Here is a 19,307-nt window from a genome sequence, read left to right as displayed (position 1 = left end):
TATGTGTCAGGCACATAGAAATCTACAGGCAAATCCTGCATAGACAAAAACTGCAGAGCAAAGCATACAGTCACTGAAACTGTTGATTTAAAGTGTATTTCCTCTTTTGCAGGCAAATCAGGATAACACCTACTTCATATACAAGTTCTCATTCACATAGCATAACTTAAAACAAGTTTCACCTTACCGTTTTATATAATCTGTTCTGGAAATTCCAGCAATGTAAAATTTTACTAGTACGAGGGTCTGAGGAGGTATGTTTGCCACACTTAGCACTGTCTGCACTGTGCTGGAAGATATTCATTATTTGTTTTAAACTAGATTTGAATACAGTTTGCCCTAACAAAGGGTTAAAGAATTCCAGGTATGGCATTTATTTTACATAGTTACATGGGTCCAGCTTGTAACAATGCATATACCATAGCTGTGGGATCCTTCTAGAAGCTGGAAATAACTGTAGCAGACACTGCTACTCCAATGATCTACACTTGCTTCTGGGTCGTGTGTCAAGTGTCTATCCTGCTGCACTATGAACACAGGAGGTCATCTGCTTAGCACAGGGGCTATTCAGAGAATGCTTTGCATTTTCTCAATAAATGCAAAGCATTCTCCGAATGGATGAGGGGAAGAGCATGATGCCCATACCCCGTCTCTTCACCTCATGTGTGCAGAATGCAACCGCTTGGCATGGGACCCAGAACCTATTGGAAATCACTGAAATAGTGGTGTCTACTACAGTGTTTTCCATCTTCTAGAGCTGGGGTGTCAAACTCAATTCAGAGCAGGCTGCATTAGAACTATAATTGCCCTCAAAGGGCCGGTTTATGGACCACAGAGTGAGCGGTTCAGGGGTGCACTACACACAGAGTGCAATGTTCAGGAGTTGGTTATATACAGAGTGCAGGGTACGCTACGTACAGAGAGCAGGGTACGCTACGTACAGAGTGCAGGCTACGCTATGTACAGAGTGCAGGCTACGCTACGTACAGAGTGCAGGCTACGCTACGTACAGAGTGCAGGCTACGCTACGTACAGAGTGCAGGCTACGCTACGTACAGAGTGCAGGCTACGCTACGTACAGAGTGCAGGCTACGCTACGTACAGAGTGCAGGCTACGCTACGTACAGAGTGCAGGCTACGCTACGTACAGAGTGCAGGCTACGCTACGTACAGAGTGCAGGCTACGCTACGTACAGAGTGCAGGCTACGCTACGTACAGAGTGCAGGCTACGCTACGTACAGAGTGCAGGCTACGCTACGTACAGAGTGCAGACTACGCTACGTACAGAGAGCAGGCTACGCTACGTACAGAGAGCAGGCTACGCTACGTACAGAGAGCAGGCTACGCTACGTACAGAGAGCAGGCTACGCTACGTACAGAGAGCAGGGTACGCTACGTACAGAGTGCAGGGTACGCTACGCACAGAGTGCAGGGTACGCTACGCACAGAGTGCAGGGTACGCTACGTACAGAGTGCAGGGTACGCTACATACAGAGTGCAGGGTTCATTATGTACAGAGTGCAGGGTTCAAGCGTTCATTATGTACAGAGTGCAGGGTTCAGGAGTTCATTATGTATGAGTGTACAATTCAGGAATACACTACGTACAGAGTGCAGGCTACGCTACATACAGAGTGCAGGGTTCATTATGTACAGAGTGCAGGGTTCAGGAGTTCATTATGTATGAGTGTACAATTCAGGAATACACTACGTACAGAGTGCAGTGTTCATTATGTGCACAGTGCAGGGTTCAGGAGTTGGTTACGTACAGAGTGCAGGAATTCATTATGTACAGAGTGTTCAATTCAGGAGTGCCCTAGGTACAGAGTGCAGAATTCAGGAGTGTGCAACCCCAAAGCTTCCTCACCCCTCTACTGTCTCCTACCTGGCCCGGATCTAGTACCTCCCTGTGTAGGCGGTTCTGATTCGCCTTGCAGGGACATCGTACTATCAAATTCTGAGGATCTGTCCCCGATTTGCCCCACTGTGAGTGTGTGCAGGAATCTGCTGGATCCAGGAACTGAGGAGAGCAAAGCTGTCCCTTGTAAACACTGAAGGCTTCTGGTTTACAAGTGACAGGGGAGCAGAGGGTAAGAGCTGGAGGTGGAGGAATGGAGTTCCGCCACGTTCTGGTTGCAAAGGTCTACAGGATAGTGGCCATACACAGTTCGAATCTCGGCCGGTTCAGCAGAACTCGGCTGAGGTTTGAACCGTTAATGGGCAGGCTGGAGAGCCTGAGACGGCCGCTCCACTCCTCCACAGCCCAGCGCTCCAATGAATGAGCAGAACAGAGAGCTGTGATTGACAGTCTGCAGATTTCTGCTCACAGAGCTGTGAAAACCGCGCGATCGGCATTGTTCGATCGTTCGTTTTTCAGTGTAGAGGTGCCGAGGGACAGATGCAGCATCCACCTAGATAAGTATGAATGGGGGGGTGGGGGTGGGGGGGTGTAACAACCCCCCCCCGACTGACAATGCTGTTTGCTGTGCCTCCAATGCTCACTCTTCCAGAGTTGTGTCTCACTAATACAGGAGGTATGCTACTGTCCAAATCACCAGGTGAAAACAGAGGGGAAAAGAAAATGAATGCAGCCACCATGTCTAATTATTGGTAAGCTGCAATATAATACTTTTTTGGTTTTGGGTTTAATACCGCTTTAACCTTAATGTAAACAAAAAAATAAAGCAGTGAACTATAATAACCACATTTCACAGAAATAATTAAAAAGCACACAGATTAAAGAAAAAAAAAAATCAGCTAAAAAAAAAAAAAATGTACACATACAGATCCATACAAAACTGTTGATGGCTGAAAGTAAGAAGAAGAGAAGAGGCCATCATGACGGGTGAGGAAAGAATGACCTAAACTCTGGTTTTCGAGAGAGTGAAACATCCAGGGCTCTGGGAATGATTTATGTGCAATGAGTTAACAGGTCAGACACAAAAAGTTTCATTCACTCCCTTAAAACGCACACACCCAAATTCCTTAGCGTAACACAGAGAGCCTTCTGTAGTCTATTTATAAGTGTGCACATACAGGAGCCATACATGTGAGTGCGGGCATACAGGCACATCCACACCCTACACTTCTATACATTCAGGGAGTGATGGGCATGCCTGGATTGAAGTGTATGTCTTCTGGGCACACACACTCAATGCCTGCAGACAAACGCATTCTAAGTGCTCACCACAAGCCATTATCTTTCACATGGCTGACAAAACATGACGTGCTGAGACTGTGTCATCAAAGCACTTCCGGATGAAACGGTGTCTACAAAAGCACTGTGATCACACACCACCACTAATAGTGTTTTTCTGCACTTGGATGCACATGACAGATAACGGCTTTGTCTCACAATCCTTTGTACGGGCTCTGAGGATATGGCGAATACAGCACCGTACATAATTCTGCTATAAACTCCAATTCTGCCTAATTTTCCAAAATCTAGTGAATGTATCAATTTGATAAAGATCTTTAAACATTGGGGGTTATTTACGAAAGGCAAATCCACTTTGCCCTACAAGTGCAAAGTGCACTTGAAATTGCACTGAAAGTCCACTTGGAAGTGCAGTCGCTGAATATCCGAGGGGGACATGCAATGAAAAGAAAAAACAGCATTTTAGCTTGCACATGACTGGATGATAAAATCAGCAGAGCTTCCCCTCATTTCAGCTCTACCCCTCAGGTTTACAGCGACTGCACTTCCAAGTGCACTTTGCACTTCTAGTTTGCACTTGTAGTGCAAAGTGGATTTGCCTTTCGTAAATAACCCCCATAGTGTCCTTTTGAAAAGTTCATAAACAAAATCCCTTAGGTCCCTTTCACACTTGTGCAACTTAAGAAAGCAGAGTCGCATGACAAGTCGTACCCCATGATTCCCAATGTTAACCATTCAGATCTGTGTGCCTTCAAGTCGCAAAGACTTCAAAGTAGTCCCTGTACTACTTTGGTCCAACTTTAATGCGAGTTGAGGTCCATAGACCTCAAGTTTACACAGGCATTCCCTGAAATTGCATCAAAATCGCGGCCATAAAATCGTGCGACTTTTAAGTCGCGGCAGTGTGAAAGGAGCCTTAGGTTAAGATTGTTTTAAAAACAGACACACGATTCAGTGATGAATTATAGCTATATATGGTTGTGTATATAAAAAAATCCAGACAAAACGGTGCTCAAACGAATCCCTTCACCACAAATGTACGCCGCTTGCCACAAATCATGGATCTCAAGTTATAGAGATCACACGAGCTTCAATTAATCCAGGAGGACTCAGCAGGCAAGCTGGGGAAGATGTCTGTTCCTCCATTTTTACAAGGATAGCTCCATATTGGCAAATATGAGGAAGTCAGCTGGCAGTATGTATAGTCGAAGCCAGTTACAGGGAAACGCGTCGGGCAGAGTCATATTTGTGACGTCATGCTGTATGAGCAGGCTGGTGCTGACCGCCGCTGTGTGTGTTAATGTTTGGTAATGTTTATACATCACTGATTTGAATCTACATAATCGTAACTCACAGCACCGGTACGGCGATTCGTGCACTAGCTTTTGTGGGTGCGCGCTCTGATTGGCCAGCGGGGGAGCCAATTAGCGGATTCGTCAGACTTGATGTCCACCAGCCGCCCGCGATCGTTCCCCGCAGAGACAGAACGTAGATATCTGCCGAAGTAAACAAGGCAGATCTCCGTTCTGTCAGGGGATGACACAGAGATCTGGTTTCCTGCTAAGCAGGAAGACGGATCTGTGTGTTTTCCCAGTCACACAGTCCCCCATACAGTTAGAAAAAACACTGAGGGAACACATTGAGGCTTCATTCACACTTGAGCGTTTTCAGCTCATAAAACCCCCCCAAAAAACGCCTGAAAAACGCCCGATAAGCAAAATCCCATTCATTTCAACAGCACCTGTTCACATATTAGCGTTTTGTCACCTGAAGCAAAACACCTGAAAAACGCCTTAAGCTCAAAAAAAGAACATGAGCTTCTTTGGGGCAGATTACAGGCGTTTTTCTGCTTTTTACATTGGTGACCTGTACAAAATCGCCGTAAAAACGTTCAGGTGTGAATGCAGCCTTAACCCCTTGATCGCCCCTAATGTTAACCCCTTCCCTGCCAGTGTCATTAGTACAATGTCAGTTCATATTTTTAGCACTGATCACTGTAATAATGTAACTGGTTCCCAAAAAAGTGTCAAAAATGTCAATCTGTCCGCCGCAATGTCGCAGCCCCGCTAAAAATCACTGATCGCCGCCATTACTAGTAAAAAAATAAATAAATAAAAATTGCATATATCTATCCCCTATTATATAGACGCTATAACTTTTGTGCAAACCAATCAATATACACTTACTGGGATTTTTTTTTACAAAAAATATGTAGAAGATTACATATTGGCCTAAACTGATGAACATTAAGATTTTTGGATATGTATTATAGCAGAAAGTAAAAAATATTGTTTATTTTTTTCCAAATTGGCGACCTTTTATTTTATTTCTAGCACAAAAAATAAAAAACCACAGAGATGATCAAATACCACCAAAAGAAAGCTCTATTTGTGGGGAAAAAAGGGCGTCAACTTGGGTACAACATCGAATGACTGGGCAATTGTCAGTTAAAATAATGCGGTGCCGTATTGCAAAAAATGGCCTGGTCATTAGGGGGTAAATCCTTCCGGGGCTGAAGTTACATAGTTACATAGTAGGTGAGGTTGAAAAAAGACACAAGTCCATCAAGTCCAACCTATGTGAAAGTGGTTAATAAATACTTTTTAAACGTATTACACTATGCGGTCTTCCTCTTTTCTCTATACATATGGAGAGTAACTGCCAGCAGACTTCCAGTACATCCAAACCCAAGAACAAAAAATAATAATTTACTGCAGTTTACAAGTGCTTAGCTTTGATGCCATTGGTTCTCTTTTTTCAGGCTATATAAGTATTTGGCAACATTTAAAAAATATATGTTGATCCTGCCAGAAACCCCGTCTGCTTGCAACTTCCTGTGTAATGAACTAAAATATCAAGTAATCCTATCAGCCTTCCGAGCTATCTTCTGTGAACTACAGGACCCCCCCCCCCCCAACTGCTTCTTCATCGATAACGTGCATGGGGAAAAAAGCCTGAAAAAGAAAACTGATGCAGTCACCACATCTAAGGACTGGGTAAGCCGCAATATATTACATGTTTGGGTTTAGATATACTTTAAACTCTGTGTTTGAAGGACTGTGCATACTCCTTATATTAATATTTTACTAGCACATCAACTCGGAATAAAATACATTTTCAGTTACATTTTACAGAAAAATGATTTCAGGACTTTTAAAGGAATATGCAACTGAACTCCAATTGTTTTATAGTTTTGCTTGGAGTTTCTATTACACCACATATAAGTGTATGTGACCAGTAACTTACCTCTAATTTCTGCTGCTTATCGCTCTGCAGCTGTTTTAGATACCACTCCGAATTGTCTCTCTGCAGTCCTCTTATTGCAAGTGCTTGATTGCTGAGGGCATCAAACAAGACCGAGGGGCTACCAGTCTCCAGAGCATTGTCTATCCGCTCAATGGCTGCTCGCGCTAAACACAAAACAGAGAACAAATCGAAAGGTTAATAGTTTGACAATTTGGGGGAAAATAATGCATTGAAATGGAAGATCAATATTATTATACACTTTATCTCTGGAAGATTTACCCCCCTTCATGACCGGGCCATTTTTTTGCGATACGGCACTGCGTTACTTTAACTGACAATGGTGCGGTCATGCGACCCTGTAAAATGTATGTCTTTTTGATCACCTCTGCTGTTTTTATTTTTTGCGCTATAAACAAAAAAAGACCGACAATTTTGAATACTGTATTTATTGGCGTATAACACTCACTTTTTTACCATGAAAATCGGGTGCAAATAGCATGTGCGTGTTATACGCCAATACTTCAATTTTAGCTGCCTCGGAGGGGACAGAGAGGGGGGGGCAGGACGAGCGCCATTAGATTACATACAGTGAGAATCTCCTGTTTACTTGGCGGCCTCTGTAATGGGAAGTCCTGTCTCCTGGGCCGCCATTGGACCACTGTTCTGTCTATTATAGGAGATTCTCACTGTATGTAATCTGTCGGCGCTCGTTCGCCCCCCCTCCCTGTCCCCTTTAGGCTGCAGATGGGCATCGATCAGGCTGCAGTGATGGCAATGGTGATGCTGCTGCATTGATGGCAATGGTGATGCTGCTGCAGTGATGGCAATGGTGAGGCTGCTGCATTGATGCCAATGGTGAGGCTGCTGCATTGATGCCAATGGTGAGGCTGCAGATGGGCATTGATCAGGCTGCATTGATGGCACTTGTGAGGCTGCAGATGGGCACTGACCCAAAGTTCCTTATTTAAAATTAAAGTTTATTTTTTTTCCTGAAACTTGCTTCTTAAAATGAATGTGCGTGTTATAGGCCGATAAATACGGTATATTTATATATATATTTTTTTTATTTCTGCTATAAAACATCCAATAAAAAAAATTTGAAATAAAAAAAAATTCAAAATGTATTCATCAGGCCAATATGTATTCTGCGTCATATTTTTGGTAAAAGAAATCCCAAATAAAGCACAAATTGATTGGTTTGTGCAAAAGTTGTACCGTCTACAAACTATGAGATATATTTATGGAATTTGTATTTATTTATTTTTTACTAGTAATGGTGGCCGATCAGCTACTTCTAGCAGGACTGCGATATTGCGGCGGAACAAACAGACACTGACACTTTTTTGGGAACCAGTGACACTAATACAGTGATCAGTGCTAAAAATATGCACTGTCACTGCACTAATGACACTGTCTGGGAAGGGGTTAACATCAGGGGTGATCAAAGGGTTATCTGTGTGCCTAGCCAGTGTTTTTGTGCAGTGTGGGAGGTGCTTTTACTTGGGGAAGACATGAATCCATGTCCCTGCTTTGCAGGAACACAAGATCCATACCTTCCCTACTGACAGAACGGCAAATCTGCCTTGTTTACAGTCTAATCAGACTGCTGTTCTGCCTCTGTACTGAACGATCAGCAGGTGCTGGCGGACATCGAGTCTGTGGTACCCGCTATGCATAATTACAGCGGGAGCGAGCCACCGGCAGAGGGTGTGCCCCCTACCTGGAAGTGTCAGATCATGTACTAGGCATGTGATCCAGCCCAGCAGTGTCACCTTGCCACCGTATATGTAAGTTATATGGTCGACAAGTGGTTAACTGCCTATCATTACACCAAAATAAAGTAAAGAATCTGCATGTGGATTTTAACAAAAATGGGGAAAGATCTGATTTAAGAAACTTCTATAAAGATAGGTCAGAAGAAAATGTAAAAGGTGAGCTAGGCCCATATCGCCCCGAGACATCTTTTTTTTTTTTTAATGTGCTTTAACCTCTTATCGTCTGCCCCAAAATCCCTTAAAAAAGTTCTTAATGCTCAGGGTTGGGAAGGATCGGCAATGATATGACCACTGTGATTGACTATCACAATGGTCACATGACAAGGAGCTGTTCCTGCTGGCTACAGATCATTAGTCTGCACCAAGAGCTGTCTGCGACAGCTCAGTCTCTGTGCTGAGAATGCAATCTCAGCACATAAACACTGGCAGCCCAGTGACGCATATGTGCCCTGTGTGGGCACTAAAGCCAAGCTTTTGCTGCTGCACATACGTGTTATGCACGCAGCAACAGGTTAAGCCCTCGTTCACGCCGGTGAGCTTTGTCATGCACTTTGACAGTTCCAAATCGAACCCCACTGCCAGCAATGGAACTGTTCAAGCTGCCGTGGCTCATGTCACAGTGACTTTGATAAAGGTCCCTGAACACCTTTTTGCCAATTTGATTGTGACTTGCATAGACTTCTGCTAAACAAAAGCGAAGCCACAATGAAATCAGAATTGCAAATTGCACGGATCTGCGGCTTTGAAATCGCGCTGAAATGTGCGACTTCAAAGCCGCACCAGTGTGAACCAGGGCTAAAGTGGACCTTCGATTAAACATAAAACGAAGAAAACATTTCAGGAAAAATGTGCCTATGTCTTGCCATTAATACAAAACTCTGCTTACCATGCTTACTGTCAAGGCATAAATAATATGGTTTCTGCCTACCACATGATGTGAGGGTTTGTCATCCTCAGAAGTCTGCTGAAAGTTTATTTTTCCCAATTACTGAACAGTTTCCATGAGATAAACTCAGCAGGAAGCAAAGACTGCTTATGTAATGAGCAAACATAGCTGTCCCAATGTAAATATAACATTACAAACTATACATAGAAACAAAGTTTTAACCTTACTAAAGTAAAACTAAACCCAAATACAAAAAGGTAATATATTGTAGCTTACCAATCTTTACATGTTGTGACTGCATTTGTTTTTCAGACCAAGTAGATTTTTGAAAGGATAGAAAACTATGTATTGATCCCATCAGAAATCCAGTGTCCTTGTAATTTTCTGTACACTGAACCTAAAAGATTTTTTACCTTAATGCATTCTCTGCATTAAAGTGTTGCTAAATCCACATGATAAAAACGATCAATAAATGGTGTATTACATGCTATTCATACTCACTAAGTCACTATGAGATTCGTTTTCTGTATTCTGCAAAAATCCTGGTCGATTCTGCTGCTCTCCACCCCCCCTTTTGATCATGTCCCCAATGCACTTGAGAATTTTGCAGAGCAGTGTGGGCAGCTCTGCACATGATCAGTTTTCAGTGAGTTTCTATGCTGAGCATTTCCTCCCTATCACATCTGAGCAGCCCATGTGACTATAGAGTAACACATGTGAGCGTATACACTGTGGTAAATGACAGCTCACTCCCTCCCTCCTCCTCCATGTCCTAACCACTACTAACCAGCTAAATAAAATGGGAGCGGAATATTACATCTTGATTGATGGAAGCTTCTCCTCCCTGTTATTCTAAGACACAGGCTGGAGGGGGGGTAACACAGCCTGTGACTGGCAGAAATCCACCCACACCATGTTATTGTAAAAAAAAATAATAAAGATTTGATTTCAAATATATACAGGTGATACTCGAAAAATTAGAATATCGTGCAAAAGTTCATTTATTTCACTAATGCAGCTTAAAAGGTGAAACTAATATATGAGACAGACTCATTACATGCAAAGCAAGATAGTTCAAGCCGTAATTTGTCAAAATTGTGATGATTATGGCTTACAGCTCATGAAAACCCCAAATCCACAATCTCAGAAAATTAGAATATTGTGAAAAGGTGCAATATTCTAGGCTTTAAGTGTCCCACTTTAATCAGCTAATTAAGTCAAAACACCTGGAAAGGATTCCTGAGCCTTGAAATGGTCTCTCAGTCTAGTTCAGTAGGAAGCACAATCATGGGAAAGACTGCTGACCTGACAGTTGTGCAGAAAACCATCATTGACACCCTCCATAAGAAGGGAAAGCCTCAAAAGGCAATTGCAAAAGAAGTTGTATGATTCCAAAGTGCTGTATCAAATCACATTAATAGAAAGTAGTTTGCAAGAAAAAGGTGCACAAGCAGCAGGGATGACCACAGCCTGGAGAAGATTGTCAGGAAAAGGCCATTCAAAAGTGTTGGGGACTTTCACAAGGAGTGGAATGAGGCTGGAGTCAGTGCATCAAGAGCCACCGCACACAGACGGATCCTGGACATGGGCTTCAAATGTCGTATTCCTCTTGTCAAGCTTGAACTATCTTGCTTTGCATGTAATCAGTCTATCTCATATATTATTTTCAACTTTTAAGTTGCATTAGTGAAATAAATGAACTTTTGCACGAAATTCAAATTTTTTGAGTATTACCTGTATTTGTATAAAGATTTATAACAGTTTTTTTTATTTGGAGCTCTGAGGAAAGGGGCATGACCCCCGAAACGCATCAGCTGTCCAACCATTTTTTTCCAGGACATACCATTATTGTGTTCCAGCTGGAGCAGAGCTGTTGTGGATTAAATAAAAAAGAATTTAGGGTAATGCACGAAGTGGTCGCCCCCTTCCGGTGTGTTTTTTGCAGAGTGTTCAGGGGACTTCCTGGTTGGAGGAGGGCTGCACCCTCGAGGGGCATTTCAAAAAGAAGTTTGATGGAAGATTTCCCCTGGGTCTAGCACTATAAGTTTTTTTTGTCGTTTTTATTTTGAACATGTGACCAGCAGCAGAGGACTAGAAGCTCCTCCTGCTTATTTTTCTCTGCAGACAGGCTGGGAAAGATCTGGGTTATGCGACAGCTGTATAGCGATTAGGAAAAAGGTTCTTATACTTTTTTTTATTGAATTATTACAGTGCCATCATCCATATACAAAATCAGATATATTCTGTGAATTACAGAAACCCCCTTACAATTTTGTAATGGGGTATGAAGGGGGGGGGGGGGGGGGGTTCTGTAGGCCTGTCCTAGGGTGACAATGCTGATGTTCCATGGATATAGTACAGTGAGAGAGTGTTCTCACCCTAGCACAGTTTTTTTTTTTTCCTACAGGCAAGAACAGGTGAAAGAAGCCCCCGAAAATAGAACTCATTCAGCCATCACATCTAAGGACTGTAAAAAAAAAAAAAAAATCCCAAAGGCTATAGGTTCTCTTCAATAAACAAGAAAAAAAAAATTCCAAAGGCTATAGGTTCTCTTCAATAAACAGACCTGGCTGGAGGATAATGAGAAATATTCAGTAGTGAAGCAGAGCACTTACAGTTGACTTTGTTGACATTTCCTTGAATTTCTGCTTGGGTCAGCAATTCCTCATATACATCACGCTCTTCTCCTGCATTCTCTGACGTGTTCTGGGCAGAGAGGAATGAACAGGATTACGAAAGGATAATTATTATTCATTGGTACAGACATGTAAACTGGACAGGCACATAGGCTGATTCTCCACACAATCTCGGTTTAAAAAAAACAAAGCAAAAAAACATAAATAAAAATAAAAAAACGAAAAAGCCGACCAGAAAAAAAAAAAAGGGCTGTGACCACATTGCATGGGTTAACTGCTCGTTTTGTCCAGGGGCGACCAGAAAGCTTATACTCACCTGATCCTCCACTCCAGCGGCAAACGCTGCTCCCTTATGATCTAGTGGTGGACTGTCCCCGACATCCTTACATCAAGAGCTGGTGTACGGGCATGATGACGTCAGGAATAGTCCACTGCACAAGACCGTGGGGGGTGGGGGTTTGGCAGAAGCCATAAGGACTGGTCTTGTGTAAAGAGGATCAGAGAATTCAGTAAGTATATCTCCCTTCTCCAATACACCTACTCTGTATCAGTGGATTTGCACAGAGCAGCTTGGATCCTCCTCTTCTCGGGTCCCTCTTCGGGGCTCCTGGATCCTCCCTTCTGCCGAGTGCCCCCACAGCAAGCAGCTTGCTATTCGGACACCCGAGCTGAGTCCCTGTGTCCATTCAGACACGGAGCCCTGCCCCCTCTTTCTCCTGATTGGCTAGCTGACTTTGATTGACAGCAGCAGGAGCCAACCAGGAAGGAGAATCTTGACACCGCTGGACAGAGAGGGTATTAGGGGGGCTGCTGCACACCTAAGGCATTTTACCTTAATGGATAGAATCCATTAAGATAAAAAACCTTCTGCCTTTACAGCCCTATAACCTTTGCAGTGAGAGCACAGGCCCACTGCAAGGGAAAACGTTTTTTTTTGCCGGAATTGGGCTTTAATGAAAGAAGAAGATTTGGTCAGTGGTGGTTAACCTACAAGAATCACCTTAAATAACTGTTGTTATTTGTTGTTGGTAAGGGGATGTAATCAAGTTACAAATTGCTTGAATCAGGCAGTGTAACCCTAGGACTATCCTGAGGCTTAAAGTGCATCAAAAGCCAAAACTTTTTTTTAGTGAAAACCTGTCAAGTTTCTTTAGAACATTTCCCTTCACTTCTTGTGCTGTAAACATAAAGGAAATAAAACAAAATCTCTCCAAAGTGGAGTGACTCCCCTCTTAGGGTCCGTTCACACTAGATACCAGACTATGCTGGCAGCTATTTTAAGCAAAGCCCAACCCACAAGGCAAAAAGGCATGGTTGTGGTGTACTGCATGCATACAATATTTTTTTTTTCCAGGTTAGTATATTGCAACATGAACTACAGCATTGCAGTGCTGCAGTGAACAGCACTGTATGGAAATATCACAGTGCTATGCCCTGGGATCGGCATGGTGTCACCATGGTGTCTCCAAGCGCACAACAACAGCTGTGCATTCAGCTCTGCTTGCTGGTGTAAAGAACTCCCTACAAAGTTTTCACCAGAACAAGTGTTCCCAATAGAAGATTTCAATTTTATTCCTGTTTTGGTGACAATACAAAAAGAGTTTTTAGTCCTGGTCATGGACAGATAGTGAAAGTGAATCTTCCTAGCAGGGACACAGGCAGTAATAAAAATCTGACAGTTGTTCTAACTCTTAAACATTGTCCATAACTAAAAAAAAGTTTTGGTTTTAGATACACATTAAATCATTTAGTTACTGAGACATGTAACCACTTTGCAAGGAAAGAAATCGACCTGCTCTTCCAATTGAAAATAGAATTGTTTTAGATATGTCACTCACCCGCTTCTTAGCATTCTCTGTTTTATGCTGCTTTGCTTGATAGAGTGTATCCTGATAGACAGTAGCCAGAGGCTCATTAAGGTTCACCAACATGGCGTTGGGATTCTTGAGTGCGGTGAAGGTTTCCGCAGGAACGCCTCGATCCACTGCATCATTGATTGCAATGACAGCTGCATGCACTGCAGAACATAGAAAAAAAACATTATTTTCTGTTCTTCGGACTTAACAAGCAATGGGGTTGATTTACTAAAACTTGAGAGTGCAAAATCTGGTGCAGCTCTGCATAGAAACCAATCAGCTTCCGGGTTTTATTGCCAAAGCTTAACTGAAAAAGCTGAAGTTAGAAGCTGATTGGCTAGATTTTGCACTCTCCAGTTTTAGTGAATCAACCCCAATATGTCTACTATTTATGATCCTCTATATTGAGAATTGCTCCATCTGTAGAATAAAAAGAAAAGTAAAACTAAGAACAGGGGAGGAGGAGGAAGGAGGAAGAGGGAGGAGGGAGGAGCCTTTTTGACTTGTATGACGTATGTCATTTCAAGTCATTCAGTTCCGGTAAGCCTCTTGATGTTCCCGGTGATGGCCCCGGCACCGATCTAGACCCTCTGTTCACTCGTGGTTCCCTCACTGTCTACTTACCTGCCAGATTTGGTGACATTTATCCACTTGTGAACCTGGGAGTTATATTTCCATCATTTTTAATTTGTGCAACCTCCATAGACTTTTGGTGGTGGTTTTCTTTCACAATTTTTCTACAAACTTATATTATGGACTGTTATGTTTCAAGATTTTCTCTGCAATATTTTAGGTGTTAGATTTATGGAACCGTCACGGTTTTCTAAATATTAGTTATTGTTTATATTTATCAATAAGGTTTATTATTCATTGTTTCACTTAATTGTTTTGCTGAATAACACAGTATAACTTTATTGTGCAATCCATATTTATGGTCATACATGGTGTGATAAGGTTTTTACTTACTGTGTGTATGCACTTATGGGTTGGGGTTTTTTGATTTATACTCCTGTCTAGTATATAGAACAGAGAGCGGTGACTATCAGTCACCAGCTCTCTGCTTATGGAGCCCTGAGAACCAAGCAATCAGTGGCATTAGATCACTCGGTTCTCAGTGTTAGAGCCAGCGGGGGACAGATGCAGCATCGGACCAATGCTGCATCCACCTAGTTAAGTATTAATCTGCAAAAAAAAAAAAAAAATATCCCATGCATAGCTTTTAAACCATCTCCTCCCAGTGTAGGCTTGCCAAACAAGCATTTAAGCATTTTTCATTTGCCCACTTAACACATGCTTTGTTTTATGTTCCCATACATGAAAAACTATAGCGAAGACCATGGTGGGGGGGATTTACTAAAACTGGGGCACACAGAATCTAGTGCAGCTGTGGAGAATACCCAATCAGCTTCCATGTTTTATTTTCAAAGCTTAATTGAACAAGGTGAAGTTAGAAGCGGATTGGTTACTATGCACAGCTGCACCAGATTCTGTGTGCACTGGTTTTATTAAATCTCTCCCACTGTCACAAGTTTTCGTATATTCCCTCTCAGGCTCGATTCACACCTATGCATGTTGCTTTTGAGCGTTTTTGGAGTTTTTTTTGTCATGCTTGCCACGTTTGTGAGCAGCGTTTTTGTAGCGTTCTTACAGCGTTTTTGCCGCATTTTGTGTTTTTTTTTTTTTACAGTTTTTTTTTTTAGACTGTATACAGTCTAAAAAAAAAAAAAAAAAAAAACGCATCAAAAACGCTGCAAAAACGCTGCACTTGCATTTTTGATGCTGGTCCATTGAATTCTATTACATGCAAAACGCTGCATTTTGCATGAAAAAAAGTCCCTGACCCTTTCCAAAAATGCAGAGGTACAAAAAGGCATTCATGTGAACATGTTCCATAGGAACCCATGTTAAAAAATTCCCATGCATTTCTGCAAAATGCATCAAAAAACGCGCTAGTGTGAATAGAGCCTCAATGGAGAGCAAACAAAAAAAAAAAAAAAAAAGAGTAGCTGAAAATTTCCAACTTGGCCACCTGACTTCTCACACAAGGTTCATCTGTTACTGCCGGTTCACGCAGGGGTGACTTGTCAGACGACCTAGCCGCCTGACAAGTCGCCTCCCTAGAAAAAGGTTCCTGTAGTATTTTTGGGGCGACTTCAGGCGACTTGCATTGACTTCTATACAGAAGTCGTTTTGCAAGTCGCCGCCGAAATCGTGTGCTGGTCGCCTCAAGTTGTGCCGCCCCTGTGTGAACCGGCACTTACAGTTTTCAATATATACTTTGTACAACTATGGAAAGTCTTCTGAATAAGAAAAAAGGCTACAACGTATAAAAAAAGATAAATACATTTCATTCTTTAGTATTATAAGCTTTAGCATGACTTTGGATGTATTACTTAGCAAGCTTTTTATTTCAGACATATTTATACATAATGGGTTGGGGGCAGCCGAAACACCACAAAGGAAAAGACTATGTATTGCCTGTGGAATTGAAATTATATTATTACACCATTGTTTGAGTTTTCTAAACAATCATTTAAGTGTAGTTTTGAACATAACAGAAGGCTCCAGAAAACCCATTGTGCTGGATCGTTTGTGGCATTATCTAGGCAAGTAATCACTGTTCTCCTGCTGGATGCATAGAATAGGGACAATTGGCAAACTTCCTAAACTGCCTGAAGAGTAATTTGTATATTTAGCCCTGATGATTAGCTCCAGGAATACTTTCTAACTAGATGATGAAAGCAAGTGGTCTGTAAACAGAGTCCAGTGAAAAGAAATTGATAGCAAACATCAGAGCTTCTGAGAACCTCTCAAGCACATTAATAAATGTTATTGCAGCTGCTGGAAGTTTGCTTGATGCGGTATGATTACCAGACCAGCGGATGTGATCTGCATTAAATGCACTCCATGCAAGGAAACAGTTAGCTAATTGGAGCAAATAAGCTAAGTGTACAGTAAGAGGAAGGTCTAGCGCAAACTTTCTTAACCTTTTCAACACGGAGGATACCTTGGATTAACTTTCTGGTCTCAGGGAACCCCTGATAAAAATGACCATATCTACAACTCATGATACATTAGTGTAATGGTCAGTGGGAAGAATGCTTCTTACCCTTGTGGTCATTTTTCCAAAAAATGAAAAATGGGAATCCCACTGGTGGAAAGGAGTAGTACTCACCCTATAAATAAGGGGGGTGTTGTCCAAGGATAACTACTGATAAGCATAAAAAAATAAAACATAATAGACACTATACGCCAAAATGAGTTTACTACAAATTTATTGAGCAATAGGCTCAAAAATAGTACAAGCATAATCACCCAAACTATCCCCATAAATCCTAACAACCACCTGAGTCCCCCCAAAGGACCCCACCCAGACTAGAACCTAGGAACACCCTTACAAAATAGGAAAGGATACAGTCCCAGAGTGGAGCTGAACCCCCCCCCCCCCCCACACCCACACACCAGAGAACCCTAAATGAAACCACCAAAACTCAGAGGTAGCACTCATAAACACCAAGTGTGCTCCACCTTAAAGCCACAGTAGGAGAATGAGGCACCTGCACTAGGTGGGACAGAGATGCAAACCTTCCCAGATAAGGCTATCAACATATAGCACATACCCACTAAACCTTTCAGTAAAAAGGGTTAGTCAATAGCCGGGGGAAAAAAAGCCCTACAGCTGCAATAGGAGCTCAGATTTCAAAAATTGGTGTCCAGCTACTGTGTAAGATATATGAAAGAGCCTTGCATATGACAGTCATTAGACTATAAACTGATAAGATAATCTTAGCATGCTGATAACAGAGGTTGGAGGGCTGACAGAGGAGAGTGATAAAAGAGGGAGATTCCCAACAACAACCAGGTAACCTCAACCTGTCAGTAGTACCATCAGGGAACACTTAATCCCATGTGTGGATGTCATAAGTACTCACAGTCCTCTGTTTATGCTCCCCTCCAGGTGATTAAAGTCCGCTCTGCTGTTCCCAAAGAACACAGCTCTCCTTTGTGTAATGAAATCCTTCCAGGATTCACATGCTGTGCGCTGATCGACTGTTCCAGTCGTGTATCACTGGTCTCTCAAATTTTCTGTGTATGATATGAGTCCTACTAGATTCCAGATTTTCCACTGCTGTACGCCATGCACTGTTCAGCTGATCTAGGGGGTGTCCTGACAAAGTTTTGCCCCTTGGGACGAAACATGTAGATGCAGACATTCCCCCCCCTACATCATCTGGCCCGACCACCCCATCTTTTCAGAGAGCTCAAGCACTGTGGCTTAATCAGCTGACTGTGTATTGAAGAGACCAGCCACCTATGATTGGATCAGCTGAACAACAGTGGACTTTAATCACCTGGAGGGGGAGCATAAACTGAGGACCGTGAGTGACATCCACACGTGAGATTAAGTATTCCCTGATGGTACTACTGACAGGTTGAGGTTACCTGGTTGTTGTTGGTAATCTCCCTGTTTAATCACTCTCCTCTGTCAGCCCTCCGACCTCTGTTATCAGCATGCTCCCTAGTAATGCTTCAATGCTGATTTAACTGCTAAATATGTGGTCTCTCAAGCATACCATCATGGATTATCTTATCAGTTTATAGTCTAATGACTTTCATATGAAAGACTCTTTCATACATCTTAGGTTACCAGCAGAGCAGCTGAACTCCGATTTTCGAAATCTGAGCTCCTATTGCAGCTGTAGGGCTGTTATTTTTTTTTTTCCCGGCTATTGACTGACTGGTTTAGTGGGTATGTGCTATATGTTGATAGCCTCATCTGGGCAGGTATGCATCTCTGTCCCACCTAATGCAGGTGTCTCATTCGCCCACTGTGGCTTTAACGTGGAGCACCACACTTGGTGTTTACAAGTGCTACCTCTGAGTTTTGGTGGGGTGGTTTAGGGTCCTCTGGTGTGTGGGGGGAGGTTTTTGTTTAGGGGAGGGTGGGCTCAGCTCCACTCTGGGACTGTATCTTTTCCCTTTTTGTAAGGTTGGTAATAGGTTCTAGTCTGGGTGGAGTCTTTTGGGGGACTGGGTGGTTGTTAGGATTTATGGGGATAGTATGGGTGATTATGCTTGTACTATTTTAGCCTATTGCTCAATACATTTGTAGTAAACTCATTTTGGTGTGTAGTGTCGATTTGTTTTTTATTTTTTATGTTCATCAATGAGAAGAATTACCCCTTAACAGATAGCTAAAAAGATCAATGGTGTCAGTGAGAACTTATCCAACAGGCAGAAATTGTCTATTGCTCAGGGAACCCCTAGCAACTTCTGTAGGAACCCTAGAATTCCATGGAACACTGGTTGAGAAACCCTGGGCTAGTGTTATGCAGTTCTACAATGAGGTTACCATCAAGGTCCACTAATCTAATATCTGCTTCCACTTTCTGTGCAAGAACACAAAATACCAGTGAGTGACCTATTTTTATTTCAGTACTTTGTCTATAAAGTTAAGCTGCTCTCCAGTGGGCTGAACAAGAAAAATCGATCAATTCCTCCCATCTATGCTAAACAGCACAGATAGAGGAAGTCTCGCTGCTGGCTACTGTATTCAGTAGCGACTGCTCCAATGGAAGCTGAATATCTGGATCGGGGATCTCCACACTACGGCCCTCCAGCTGTTGTGGAACTACACGTCCCATGAGGCATTGTAAAACTCTGACATTCACACACATGGCTAGGCATGATGGGAATTGTAGAATTGTTGTCCTGAACAACTGGAGGGCCAAAGTTTGGAGACCCCTGATC

The 19,307-nt window shown here is 42.5% G+C and overlaps 1 protein-coding gene across 1 annotated transcript in view; it reads right to left on the bottom strand.

The window, feature by feature from the left end:
• Positions 1 to 19,307, bottom strand: part of IQGAP1 (IQ motif containing GTPase activating protein 1) — a 256,627-nt gene that overhangs the window by 100,788 nt on the left and 136,532 nt on the right. Inside the window, exons 8-10 of the mRNA XM_073618560.1 lie at positions 13,539 to 13,717; positions 11,680 to 11,770; positions 6,404 to 6,567 (exon numbers count right to left, since the gene is read on the bottom strand). Of these exons, the coding sequence (XP_073474661.1) occupies positions 6,404 to 6,567; positions 11,680 to 11,770; positions 13,539 to 13,717 (434 nt within the window). The remainder of the gene's footprint in view (positions 1 to 6,403; positions 6,568 to 11,679; positions 11,771 to 13,538; positions 13,718 to 19,307) is intronic.

The sequence above is a fragment of the Aquarana catesbeiana genome, linkage group LG03 (genome assembly GCF_042186555.1).
Source record: "Aquarana catesbeiana isolate 2022-GZ linkage group LG03, ASM4218655v1, whole genome shotgun sequence".
Lineage (NCBI taxonomy): Eukaryota > Metazoa > Chordata > Amphibia > Anura > Ranidae > Aquarana > Aquarana catesbeiana.
This window is presented reverse-complemented; position numbering and strand designations above follow the sequence as displayed.